This window comes from Vanellus vanellus, assembly GCF_965231255.1.
Source record: "Vanellus vanellus genome assembly, chromosome: 1".
NCBI lineage: Eukaryota > Metazoa > Chordata > Aves > Charadriiformes > Charadriidae > Vanellus > Vanellus vanellus.
The window spans coordinates 220,698,852-220,712,916 of NC_138905.1; the positions used below are offsets into that span (position 1 = coordinate 220,698,852).

The 14,065-nt window shown below is 44.7% G+C and overlaps 1 protein-coding gene across 1 annotated transcript in view; it reads right to left on the reverse strand.

Moving 5' to 3' along the window:
- FCHSD2 (FCH and double SH3 domains 2) overlaps positions 1-14,065 on the reverse strand; it is a gene marked incomplete at both ends in the record, with an annotated part of 178,717 nt that overhangs the window by 31,383 nt on the left and 133,269 nt on the right. The window contains one exon of the mRNA XM_082497631.1: positions 2,640-2,756. Within this exon, the coding sequence (XP_082353757.1) occupies positions 2,640-2,756 (117 nt within the window). The remainder of the gene's footprint in view (positions 1-2,639; positions 2,757-14,065) is intronic.

Consider the following 14,065-nt stretch of genomic DNA (forward strand, 5'->3'; position numbering starts at 1 on the left):
CAGGACGGCATCCAGGCGGGTTTGGAATGGCTCCAGAGGGGGAGACTCCCCCACCTCTCTGGGCAGCTGTGCCAGTGCTCTGCCGCCCTCAAAGCAAAGAAGTTCCTCCTCAGGTTGAGATGGAACGTCCCATGTTCAAGTCTGTGCCCGTTCCCTCTTGTCCTGTCACTGGGCACCACTGAAAAAACGCTGTTCCCATCCCCCCGCCACCCTGCCTTGATGGATTTATAATCTTTGATAAGATCCCCCCTCGGTCTTCTCTTCTCCAGACTGAAAAGCCCCAAGTCCCTCAGCCTTTCCTCAGAAGAAAGATCACAGAATCACAGAATCACAGAATTATCAGAGTTGGAAGGGACCTCTAGAGATCATCCAGTCCAACTCCCCTGCTAAAGCAGGATTGCCCGGAGCACATTACTCAGGACTGCATCCAGGCGGGTCTTGAAAATCTCCAGGGAAGGGGACTCCCCCACCTCCCTGGGCAGCCTGTGCCAGTGCTCTGTCACCCGAACCGTAAAGAAGTGTTTCTGTGTATTTGAACGGAACTTCCTACGTTCTAACTTGTGCCCATTGCCCCTCGTCCTGTCACTGGGAACCATTGAAAAGAGCCTGGCTCCATCCTCCTTCAACCCACCCTTTAGATACTTGTACGCCATAATAAGGTCTCCCCTCAGCCTTCTCTTCTCCAGGCTAAAGAGTCCCAGCGCTCTCAGCCTTTCCTCATAAGGGAGATGCTCCAATCCCTCCATCATCTTAGTTGCCCTTCGCTGGACTCGCTCCAGCAGTTCCCTGTCCCTCTTGAACTGGGGAGCCCAAAACTGGACACAGTATTCCAGTTGTGGCCTCACCAGTGCCGAGTAGAGGGGGAGAATGACCTCCCTCGACCTACTGGCCACACTCTTCCCTATGCAGCCCAGGATTCCATTGGCCTTTTTGGCGACAAGGGCACATTGCTGGGCCATGGATAATTTACTGTCTACCACCACCCCCAGATCTTTCTCCTCCAAGCTACTTCCCAGCAGGTCAGCCCCTAACCTGTACTGGTGCCTAGCATTCTTCCTCCCCAGGTGCAGGACCTTGCACTTGGTTTTGTTGAACCTCATTAGGTTCTTCTCTGCCCAGCTCTCCAGCCTGTCCAGGTCACGCTGGATGGCAGCACGGCCCTCTGGGGTGTCAGCCACCCCACCCAGTTTGGTATCATCAGCAAACTTGCTGAGGATACACTCTGTCCCCTCATCCAGGTCATTAATGAATACATTAAACAAAATAGGACCAAGTATTGAGCCCTGGGGGACCCCACAAGATGCTCCAGTCCCCTCATCATCTTTGTAGCCCTTTGCTGGACCCTCTCCAGCAGTTCCCTGTCCTTGTTGACCCGGGGAGCCCAGAACTGGACACAATGCTCCAGGTTTCTTTGCTACACGTATGTGTATGTTGACTGTATAGATCCAAATGAAAAATACAAGTACGCGATCACACAAATTGTCACCAGTTATCTGCAAATCTGTGCACTGTGGTTCAGTGACTGTTTATGCACTTTGCATTATATAGTCTTTGGAGAAAGAGCAGAAGGAACATGAGGTGCTAGGACCAGAATGCAGGACACTCCCTCCTTCCTCTGATGAGAGTTCTTCCTATCATATTTCGGTTACAGACTCCGTTAATACCCTCTGCCTGGTGCTGCAACTTCTGGGTTTTGCTACAGAGTGACCCAGGCTCACTTTGGTCTCTGCTTCTTGCTTCGTGCATTCCCCCTGGGTAGTTTGAGGAATGGCTCAAATCTCTGAAGACCACAGTGGAACTAGATGGCAGGTTCCCCGCTTCCTGGGCTGAAGCTCATTGAATATTATACAATATTACAGATACTGTAGTATAGACACATCCTCTTTAAGTGAATTTAATGTAGTTTGTGCAAGTCAGGCTTGACCTGAGCACGTGAAACAGATGTTTTTAGGCAGAACTTAGCACAAGAACTTAGCGTGGGTCCCAACACTGTCTGCAAACAAGGGCATGAGAGCCTTTCCATAGATGCTTAAGGAATGCGGTGACCCAAGGGATGCATTTCTACTGGCTGACTTTTAGTCTCGTTCCTGGACAGCTGTGTTCCAAAATACAGCTACCTGAAGCCCCAGTTAGAATGTCCAAATACAGCCTGAGGTTCTTCTATGTTGAGCCACATACGTAGAAATAAATTTATCAATGCACACTTAATTTTGTGTCTTCACATTAGATTCAAGCGCGCATTACCTGTGGATTTTCCTAGTCTTGAAAAGGCTTTCAGTATCCAAACTAATACATTTTTTTCTATGGGTAATATATACATGATACAGTGGTGGTAAGAGAACCCCCGAAACTTTAGTTCGGGCAGAAGGAAGCTGTGTAGAACAGAGTAAGTTATTTGAAGTAAAGTAGAAGCTGTCACTTTAGATTTACACGGGAATAACAAAACATACTGGCGAACCAGGAAGTTGGAGGAGCTGCTAGCCCGGCGGTTTGAGTGCATCCCACCAAGAGAGGCTAAGATGAAAACGGCAGGTTGCCCGGAGAGGTAACAGGACAAAAATAATTCCTTAGCGCTTGCAGCAGCTCCTCTTTCATGCGGTGGGGAGCTGCACCCAATAAAATCTGTTTCCTGAACCTACCCGCTGACTGTGGATGATGTTTTTGTGCTCCCGGGCTACGCGGGTAGCCCATTTCCGAGCCTCCTTGTTGAGGCTGTGTTCTTCAGTCGTTCCAGTTTCCGATTCCAGTTGTCGACTCTGCAACAGAAAACAAGAGAACGAGTCACGACACAGCCCAAGGGCTACCTCTGTAGATATGACGGTATTTAGTTACAGGAAAACTTTATATGACATTTATCAGCCTGCGATCTTTTTTTGTCATGCAAAACAAGAAAGATTCAACAAAAATAATTCTCTTCTGTGTGAACTTTGCAATGGTACCATGTTGTGGGAAGCCAACTACGACAGCAAAACAAAGTTCACAAGAAGTCCCAACTCAACTGTCTCAGGAAAATCAGCATGACGCCGAATACCAGACACAGCTCTACTGCAACGAAAAACATTCACGATGAATACAATTGCAACACAATTTCACCCACGCACTATATCAAAATGACGAAGGGAGTCACCTAATTTCTTCTGTAGGTGCCCCTGCTCTGGCAGGGGGGGTGGACTAGATGATCTCCAGAGGTCCCTTCCAACCCTGACCAGTCTGTGATTCTGTGATTCTAAAGCAACCATGCATTACAGGAAGCAAAGATGAAAGGTTAAGCGTCATCCAGTTGGCCATTTAGGTTCATCCTTTCTAATTTGTGATCGAATCATAGCGTCATCAAATATTTTAGAACAGCACAACCACTTCTGTCAAAAAAAAAAATTTGGCTGCAAAAGAACTCAAATTTCAAACCATGGTTTTGGATCTTGTTTCATTTTATGCCTGCTTTTATTGTATCAGTAACAAAAAAAAAAAAATCTCTCCCCCTCAAGAAACGCCAACTAAAGCAAGATGAAATAATTCTCTATTGTCTACAGAGTGAACGCAACCCATTTGAATCGCTGAAGACAGACTTTCCAGCATTTAATTACTGCAATCGCTCCCAGTCTTTCTATATTTCATAGAACAGAATCACAGAATCATACAATTGTCTAGGTTGGAAGAGACCCTTGGGATCATGGAGTCCAACCATCTACCCTACTCTACAAAGTTCTCCCCTACACCATATCCCCCAACACCACATCTAAACGTCTCTCAAACACATCCAGGGATGGTGACTCAACCACCTCCCTGGGCAGTCTATTCCAATGCCCGACCACTCTTTCTGTGAAAAATTCTTTCCTAATGTTCAATCTAAACCTACCCTGTTGGAGCTTGAAGCCATTCCCTCTTGTTCTGTCATTGATTACCTGTGAGAAGAGACCAGCACCAACCTCTCTACAGTGTCCTTTCAAGTAGTTGTAAAGAGTGATGAGGTCTCCTCTCGGCCTCCTCCTCCTCAAACTATGAGTGCCACAGCAACTACCTTGTGTGTTTACATCTCAGCGTTTAGGATGTAAATCAGTCTTGATCTTTCCACTAAAGTAGGTTTCCTGATATTCCTTCTATATGTGTTGGCATTCCGTACGCATTTACCTCACCGAGACTGTGCAAGGATAAGCAATTTAATAACGATTAAGTTGGAGAGAGTCCAACAAAGGGCCACAACGACGATAAAGAGGCTGGAGCATGTCTCCTACGAAGAGAGGCCGAGGGAGCTGGGACTGCTCAGCCAGAAGAAGAGAAAGCTCAGAGGGATCTCATCAATCTATACAAATATGTAAAGAGTAGGTGCAAAGAGGACAGAGCCAGGCTCTTCTCAGGGGTGGCCGGTGACAGGACCAGAGGCACAGGAGGTTCCCCCCGAACATCAGGAAACACTTTTTCCCCGTGGGGGTGACTGAGCACTGGCACAGGCTGCCCAGAGAGGTTGTGGGGCGTCCATCCTTGCAGATATTCAAAAGCTGTCTAGGCACGATCCTGGGCAACCGGCCCTGGACCAGATGATCTCCAGAGGTCCCTTCCGACCTAGATGATTCTCAACATAAGAAGGACATGGACCTGTTAAAGTGGGGCCAGAGGAGGGCCACAAGGATGATCAGAGGGCTGGAGCACCTCTCCTATGAGGAAAGGCTGGGAGAGTTGGGGCTGTTCAGCCTGGAGAAGGCTCCGGGGAGACCTTATAGCAGCCTTCCAGTACCTAAAGGGGCTCCAGGAAAGATGGAGAGGGACTTTTTACAAGGGCATGTAGGGATAGGACGAGGGGGAATGGCTTCCAACTGGAAGAGGGGAGATTTAGATGAGATATTAGGAAGAAATTTTTCACTGTGAGGGTGGTGAGCCCCTGGCGCAGGTTGCCCAGAGAAGCTGTGGCTGCCCCATCCCTGGAGGTGTTGAAGGCCAGGTTGGAAGGGGCTTGGAGCAACCTGGGCTGGTGGGAGGTGTCTCTGCACAGGGCAGGGGGGTGGCACTGGGTGGTCTTCAAGGTCCCTTCCAACCCAAACCATTCTATGATTCTATGACCTCTGGAGGTCCCTTCCAACCTCAGCCAGTCTGGGACTGTATGATGTTGGGGTTTTTTCTGAGCCAATCTCAGACTCTTCCCATCCGTAAAATGAGCTGTGAGAAGACATTATATTCACACCGCCTTCCCGGGGTGTGCTCCTGGCACAACAGAAGAGATTCCTACAGCAGACACTTCAGTGCTTTCTCCAACTGAAGTTAATCAATACTCCGAAGGGGATCCTCCAGAACAATTCCTCTTCCTGGATGACTCGCTGACTGGTGCACATCTCACTACTGAGACAGCCAGTGCAGTCCAGAGCCACCCTGCATCCCTTTTCAGCACAACTCCTCTTCAGGCTGATATAATCTTGCAAAACCTTTGAGATCAACTGAAAAAATCCCCTAATAAATTATCACTGAAGAAGACAGAGTATGCTTAGCGCCGCTCGAAACAAATTGAGGTTGCGTACACGTGTGACAGAATTGACTGTGGCATGAATTTCCCTCTCTCAGTCTCTCCTCTTTGGTTCAAGAGAGAGGATTTTTCTCCATCAGGTGTGGTTTGAAACTAGAGAAGATCCCACAAGTACGCAAAAGATGTTTAGGAAGGAGGAATTCAAGGGGAGGCAGCAGGAGGAAGGTCAGCGAGCAGAAAGACAAGGAATTCTTTTCAGGCGAGGTGAGAAGTCCCCAGGTGGGGCAGCAGAAGAGACGATGTCATGGGGCGTTTGAGCAGGCCAAGCGGCACAATGTGGGTCAAGGAAGGAAGACAACATTAATAGCAGCACTTGGTATAGACTGGAGTAAAATCAGGAGATACTGGGAAGCAAACCAAAGCGATAACGAAAGCAAGACACTAATACCTTTAGATTACGCTGCCCTCGTGGGAGAGGCAATAATACTAACTTATGCTAACATCCTCGCAGTGGATTTAAATGAAAATGAGGCAAAAATGGGTTCAGCTTGTTATTTTGTTCAGCTAAGCTCCTTTTCATCAAAACTGAATCTGGCCTTTATTCTTATTCATCCTCTTATTACAAGAGAGCTGGGGGTAGCGGATTCAAGGGGTTGGACTGGATGATCTCCAGAAGTCCCTTCCAACCCTGACCATCCTGTGATTCTGTGAAGGAGATGACAGCCAACAGTAGAGGCCAGCGAGGGAAAGGAAGACAACCCCTACACACACACACACGCTCCCGCAATAGGGCTCTGAAATATATCTAATGCTCCAGGCAACTCCCGGGCCACTTTCTGCCTCTACTTCTAGAAGGCGTAACTCAGCCGAGAAGCTTGCAGTGCTTCGACTTGTCCCTACGGAATGCCGTGAGGCATACATGAATAGACATCAAAAGAGGGGCGGAGGGGAGGTAGCATCCCCACGTTGCGCAAAGTGATCAAAAAAAAAAAAAAAGAACCCCAAGAGGCTTTTACAATCCGGTATGCGATGTTGAGGTATTTGAGCTCAAAGCCAGAAACAAACACTTCCACAAAGTTCACCCATTGGAGCGGGACAGACCCACAAAGCCCACGTTAGTGGTATTTTCCAAGTAAAAGGAATTGTTACACTAGACATAGAGCAGCCCAGAAGAGGAGGAGGGAAGTTCTAAGCACGTGGTTAGCTCTGGCGTGAACAGGTAGGAGGGCAAAGCTGCCTACCGGGCAAAGAACAGACAGGTACAGCTCTCTTCACTCATCCCCTCAGTTTAAATATTACATTAGTTTTTCCCTGTTTTTATTGAGGGGGCTTTATCACAGAATCCCAGACTGGTCAGGGTTGGAAGGGACCTCTGGAGCTCCCCCAGTCCCACCCCCTGCCAGAGCAGGGGCACCTCCAGCAGTGGCACAGGACACGTCCAGGTGGGTTTGGAATGGCTCCAGAGTGGGAGACTCCCCCACCTCTCTGGGCAGCTGTGCCAGTGCTCTGCCACCCTCAAAGCAAAGAAGTCCCTCCTCAGGTTGAGATGGAACTTCCTATGCTCAAGTCTGTGCCCGTTCCCTCTTGTCTTGTCACTGGGCACCACTGGAAAAACACTGTTCCCATCCCCCCGGCACCCTCCCTTGAAGGATTTATAAGCGTTGATAAGATCCCCCCTCAGTCTTCTCTTCTCCAGACTAAAAAGCCCCAAGTCCCTCAGCTTTTCCTCACAAGAAAGATGCTCTGGTTCCCTCATCATCTTTTGTAGCCCTCTCCAGCAGATCCCTGTCCTTCTTGACCCGGGGAGCCCCGAACTGGACACAGTGCTCCAGATGTGGCCTCACCGGGGCAGAGCAGAGGGGGAGGATGACCTCCCTCCACCTGCTGGCCACACTCTTCTTGGTGCCCCCCAGGGTGCCATTGGCCTTCTTGGCCACCAGGGCACTTTGCTGGCTCGTGGGCATCCTGTTGTTCACCAGGACCCCCCAGTCCCTTTCCACAGAGCTGCTCTTCTTCCACCGCTTCCAGCTGAGTCTTAACAGCTGCAGATATACGCAGAACCGTTTGACATTACCTCTCCCCTATAAAACATCTTGTAACAAATTTTCAGTGTTCCCATCAGCATCTCATTTTCATGAAGAAAGAATACAGACTTTTTTCGGTCGCTTGATAACCTTCTGCATTATCCCAAGTGCTTTTTCAGTTTTTCATCTATTTATCAAAAGCACTTGACCAGAAAAATGAATGCCAACTTTGTGGCTACTCCTAAGGGCATATTCAAAAAGAAATGAATTGTTATTGGATCAGAGTGTTATATTAGTTATTCATAAAGCAGTATTGTATCCAAGCAGACCTCACCCTTGCTTAAAGGTCTAAAAATAAACAATGTAAAAATGGGGTAATAAGAAGCATTGGGAAAAGACCTAGAGCTGTGGTCTGTGTGGTTACCAGAAGTACAGGCAAAAAGCAGGAGACAAGATCTAGAGGTCAATTGACAAGATCAAGAGATCAATTTAGTCTCGGGGGAAGAAGCTGAAAACATGGACTCCTAAGCTTGACATGACCAGAAAGAGCGGTGGAAATGCCCAGTCTGAATACTTGGCTGAGAAGTCAGTGCAGGAGAAAGGTTGCAAACCCAGCAGGACCTGGAACGCTTCCTGAATAAATGGAGCTGGCACGGCCGGGAGGGACTTCACCCAACCTGTAACAGACCAAGCTGCTGGCACTTCAGAAGGTTGTGAAGGATCCTACAAGCAGAGGAGCAGTAGCAAGCTGACTGGCATGGAAGAGTACACGCTTCAGGAGGACTTCAAGGAGGACCTGGGAAGTCTGTATCCTCAGGTAAAGACAGGCTGGAGGGGTACATCAAGTAAGAACTGAAAAACGAAGCGTCATTTAAATAGGTATGAAGAAAGGAGCTAAACCAGAGATTTATCTGCTATAGACATAAAAATCAAAAGTGTAGGGAAGAAGGTGGGGGGACTGAAGTGTCTGGTCCCAACCCGATTTACTAAATTAAGCTCTTGCTTAAGTGTTTTTAGGACTGGCACTTGGTGGTGGCAAAACATCCAATGACTCAATTTAACCTCTTCCAAAAAAGAGGCAAACCAAAACCGCTCACCATGGCCAAGGAATGAAGGAAGAGCCGAAAAACCTGAGCTAAACTTAGACGGACACTCTGCTGCTCCCTCGGGGTTTGGAGTCCAGTGAAAGCAGTGTTTAGCGCTAAAACTTCAGTAAACCAACACGAAGTACTAGATGGCTGCAACCAGCTAAAGAGCTTTGAGGCCCTTTCTTAAATTAACGAATGCATTTTAGTCTGTAGACACGTGTCGCTTTTCCATTTTTGTCTGAAATGTTGTTGCAGGTGCAGGAGTTGCCTTACGACAGGGACAACCACAGGGTTTGCGTTCTCTTATTTCGGCCGTTATATCTGGATGCAGATGGCACACGTACAGTTTTAGGAGTCGAAACGAAGTCGGCTCTCAAGCCTAAAAAGCTCCTTATTTTTGTAGGTGAAGATTAAAAAAGTTCACTTCGATAAAAGGAAAAAAAAAAAACAGTAAACATTTGTTGCATGTTGCATGCAAATCACCAACACGAAACACACCTAAAAAGCATTTCTCTTCAAGAGGTGAAAGTGAGAGAGGTTCCCATGCCGATGTCGGAAAGGAAGCTCAACCTGACGATCAACGCTTCCAGGGAGGAAGAAGGAATATGCATGACATTTTTCACACATCTCATGGCTAAACCCAGCAATCGTAAGAAAATCGTGAGCCAAGTTTGGTGCTCATTTTAGTCTATTATTGCAGAATTAATTTAGTTTTAGTTTCGCCAGCAGTGAGCTAGGACTGCCTTGCATTTCAGTAAATTTTCAACGTTACAAACAGGACACTCCCATCTTTAAAAATAAAGATTATTTGCATACAGAGGTGGTTTTTTTCCCACTTAGAAGAATAAAAAAGGACCTACAGCCACTATTAATAGGTTACATAAACCTCTGTATGTATGTTATGATAAAGCTAAAACCAAACCAACCTACTACTGCTGCTTTATAGAACCACATTCTGCTTTTTAATCTAATAAATTAACGTCTGACAGTGGCGAGCGCGGGGGGCTGCAGGAGGGTAAGGGAGTAAAGAAAATAATTACATTTCAACTCATTACGAGAAAGATGGTTCTGCAAGATCTGAACAGAGAAAAGGGGCCCTGGGACTTTTTGACATCATCTGGGCTGAAAAACAGTCCACTCCACATGACTGCATTTTTTTTTACTAAAGAAATTTTCGATAGCAAAAGAGTTAAATCCGCACAAATGCAGAAGCTATTGTCTGACACCTGGTGTAACTGAAACTCTCCTTACTAAAAGTACCCACGAAAGGAACAGTTGTACAGCCGTATGTATGGAATAATTTATCCCATTGGTTTTTAGGGAGTTTATTTTTAATTTTGGTGCATTAATTATTTCGGAGGGCCACTGACCGTTAGCTAGAAATCTCTGAAACACACTATGCACACAGCTCGCTGCAGCAGCCGACGCCAAACGCATTAGGATAGGGTTACTGTAAAGGTTCTGGCTCTGTTTTTTCTCATCTCTGGGTTTTGGGGTTGGTTTGTTTGTTTTTTTTTGAAAGACTAGAATCTTAAAAGTACTGGTTTTTGTTAGATGTCAGTGATTAATCCAGCTTTGTTGCTCCTAGTGCATGATGCTTTTGTATTAAGCACTTTTGTTATACAGCAGAGAGTACAAGCCGCAAATCTTTTTATTTATTTTTTTTTAATTTTCATCTTATTTATTTTTTAAAGATTTTAATCTTCTCACTGAAATGAATTCTTAAATTAGACTGCAGTGTATTTTCCTCAGCGTACTTCCATCCTCACCTTCATAATTATCCTTATTTGCCTCAGCTAACGCAGCAGCTGCATTCACGTCAAACGTTCCAAAAATCTATACTGCATTCTATTACAACTATAGAAAAATTGTTCTCATTAGGTAACTACAGGAAAAAAAAAGAGTATCTTTTGAATCAACTTTGACACCGAGAAATTGATTTCAGAGATATTTTCAACGCGATATAAACAAAGCTCTGTTTCTCAAGTGGCGGTTTCTTTCGAGCGTTCCTTCTGCTCTCTAGTCTCACCGGTCGAAATTATTCCGAGTTTTGCTTAACCGGCGTTTCCGGACTGTAAACAAAACAATACTAACGGCGTGCTCTCTACATTCAAATAAAATCAATTGGGTAGTGAGCCAATTTCAGCTCATTCTACTTAAAGTAATCAGAAACGCTGTTAAAATCCAACCCAAGAGAAGAGAGCCAGCAACTCGAGGGTGGGGACTCTCCCTTTTCTTCCAACCACCTTCTCAACATCAACCTCAAACACGTGCGTTATAGCTCAGACCTTATTTTAACCACGACCGGGGGGGGAGGAATTAAATAAAATGGGGTTTAGTCATGTCGGCCACACACAAGATATGTCAAGTTAGCCGGGGAATTTACAGCTTCGCCAGGCTCCCGCTTGCATCGGCTCAGCATCTACCGGACATTTCTTCACCTGAATTGTTTTATTTCTCCTCAGCAGTAATTCCGTAGACTTTATACCGTGATAAAATTAAATAATTTTTTTTTTTTTCATAGATTTAGCTTCACAACAGTTATAATTAAATACAGTCACCTTACTCTGTTCTGGCATTAAAAGCACAGACTACTCTAAATGCAGAAAAAGTAGCGCATTCTCTGCAGTTGGTACTTTGGGGCTTACCTGAGGGATTATTTTTTAATAGCTTTACAGTTTATACGTCATGAATTTGTCTGTAATATTTTGATGTCACTAAAAATTTGATGTAAATATTGATATCAAACATCAAATATCTCAAGTCACTAATGATAAAAATAGAAGAAATCATCCTTTAGAAAACACAAAATTTTAAAATATTTAAACTTATTTAATACTAAATAAGTTTTAAATACCTTTTAAAAATTTAAATAAATTCATTGGTAAATGCTGAGATGCGTCATCACCTCTGCCCCTGTATGCTCCAACAGAAACCCGCTAAAGGTAAAGTCGGACAAAGCACAGTCCTCAACTGAATCCCAATTCCCATTTGTACGGTAATTTCTATTTTTTTTTTAAACCTCTGGGCACTTGCCAAGCTGAGAAAACGTGCTGCGCCACAAACAAGCACGATGTCCTTTCCTAAGTACAGCTTATTTAACTTTTAGGATACGGCTTAACAAAAGCCGCTGAGAAATTCAAGATCTTCTTCTGCCTATGAAGTGAAAATCATCCTCACTCTCACCATCTCCTCCGTAAATCTTGTGCATCCATTAACGAGGGGTGAAACTGCAAAACTTTCCAACCAACCTTAACGAGATGTTTTCTGCAAATTCCAGTATTTTTTTTTCATGCCGATAAGCTGGCATAGAAATATGATTTGGCTACATTTTTTACGTGCGTGCTCAAAGCGAACAAAGCACCAGTAATGTCCAGGGGAAACTACAGTCGCCGGCGACACGCAGATAAAAAACAGGAAAACGACCTCCAAAGTTTAGTGTCAGCTTTTTGCTGCCGTTATCCTCCCGCACTACGGACACGTTTTTGCCCGTCTGGCTCATTTTCTCACGTGATAACGCACGGTTCAAGGAAAAAGAATCTTTTTCCAAACAGGAAACAGAGAAAAGTTGGCTGATTTCCTCTCTGTTTCGCCCCGTTCTTACGGCGAGGGCTTATCTGTGAAGCACGGGGACAGTATGTTTTCAGCGCAAGGGATTTCTGCAGACTTAATAAATATCCCGCGCCTCGTGGGAGGATGTTGGATGATTAAACTGCCACTACGGCGAACGCAGCAGCAGCCTCCGTGTAAGGTCAGCACGTGCTGACTGGTTTTCCTTGCCAGGCTAACCGTATTTCATAAGACCCTTTTATTTTTTTCATCTCGCCGTTCGTAAAGGCCCAAGTCATTCTGTGGATTCATTTACTGAAAGGATTAAAGCTGGTTGGGAATTAATCGATTTCTTATCGAATACTTTTAAACCATTCCCAGTTTTCTTAAGGGGAAATGGTTTGTTTTAAAGAAATTTAAAAACTTCCTTTTTTTTTTTTTTTAAAAAAGAATGAATTTACGTCAGTCAAAATTAACTGAGACACTGAAACAATCTCAATAATTTAGTAACATGAACAAATGTATAAAGTTAAGCTCCAAACAATGTTTTAGATAACGGAAAACAGGTGTTAAAATGTTTTGTATAGGTGTAAAATGTTTGATAGGTGTAAAATGTTTTGTAGTAGACGCGCCAGAGTCTGCATGTCAGCCAGTTGTTAGCGTGATGCCGGGGAAACAAAAATACTGAAAACTGATGGAAACTCATTTCATACCTATCGTTCTTCAGAATAGTCTCTTCTCCAGGCTCTGACTGTGCACGTGCAGAGTATTTTGAAAGTAAACCGAGCTGCGGGGTTTGTACCTGACTCAAGGATTGCACGGCGATCCGTTCTGCGTTCCTCTTTGGCAACAGCAAAATTTTGAGACGGACTATGTAAAACCAAAATTTATAAAAGCATTCAGAGCTTTTCCTACAGCCAAGTTCCACATTGTTATTGTTTACAACATTATTCTTCCCTACAATATTCACAATTTCATTCCGGTAATATTTAAATGCTCCAAACTTTAACCTCTGTGAAGGTGGATCAAGTATTTGGTCTGGAGAGAAGCTACAATTTGTTCCTGGAAAAGGTTACTATTAAACATTTAATTAGATGTATTGATCACTCTACTTGTATTTCTTTCAGTCTTTGAAAGATTCAGTCTTTGGTGTGAAAATTATCATGCATAACCCGCAAAAACTAAAAGCCAACCGATAACCTCAGCAGACCATCTACAAAGAGACTACGTGGCAAAAGAATGCTTGATAATTGTTCTCCAATTAAATGTTGTTCGATTAATGAGAAAACACACAATTTCTGACAAATTCAAAAGCCTCAGCAAAAAGCCCTCATTCTCTTGTACTTATTGATTAAAAATGGTGAATGTGTAACCTGTAGGTTCCTGTTAGCTGAGCATAATTATACGGGTCATAAAGAAGCCCGCATAATTTCTCTATTTTTGTGAACACCGGTCACAGAATAAGCAGCTAAAAGCTCAAAAAGCGGTGTGCAATGAAGAAATGCAGTAATTCTACAGCCCAAGCGGGTCAGCCAAGTCGAGGAGTCACCACACGTGAGTTACTGACACATCTTGAGACACGAACGACCCCTTCGCTGCCTTCTAAAACTCTCCTGAAGTTAAGCGGCACAAGGAGCGCACAGGCACAGTGTCAGCCCGCACAAGCGCTATGTCAAAGACTCATGTCATTTTTCACGTTGAAATGTTTAATAAGGGTGAATTACAGTTCTGTTTTACACGGGGATAGCCCTCTGGAAAAAGAACAAAATTAAATTAGTAATGGAACTGCATTTCATCAGCGCATACTAATAGCCTCCAGTTGTTATACAAGCTTCCCCATTCACATCGGAGAAGTAACCAATTATACACCTCGCTATCTTGAGCTGTGAAATTTTAATTCATGCCCCCAAAAGATTAGAATATCACTTACAAATGCTGGGCAAGCGAAAAAG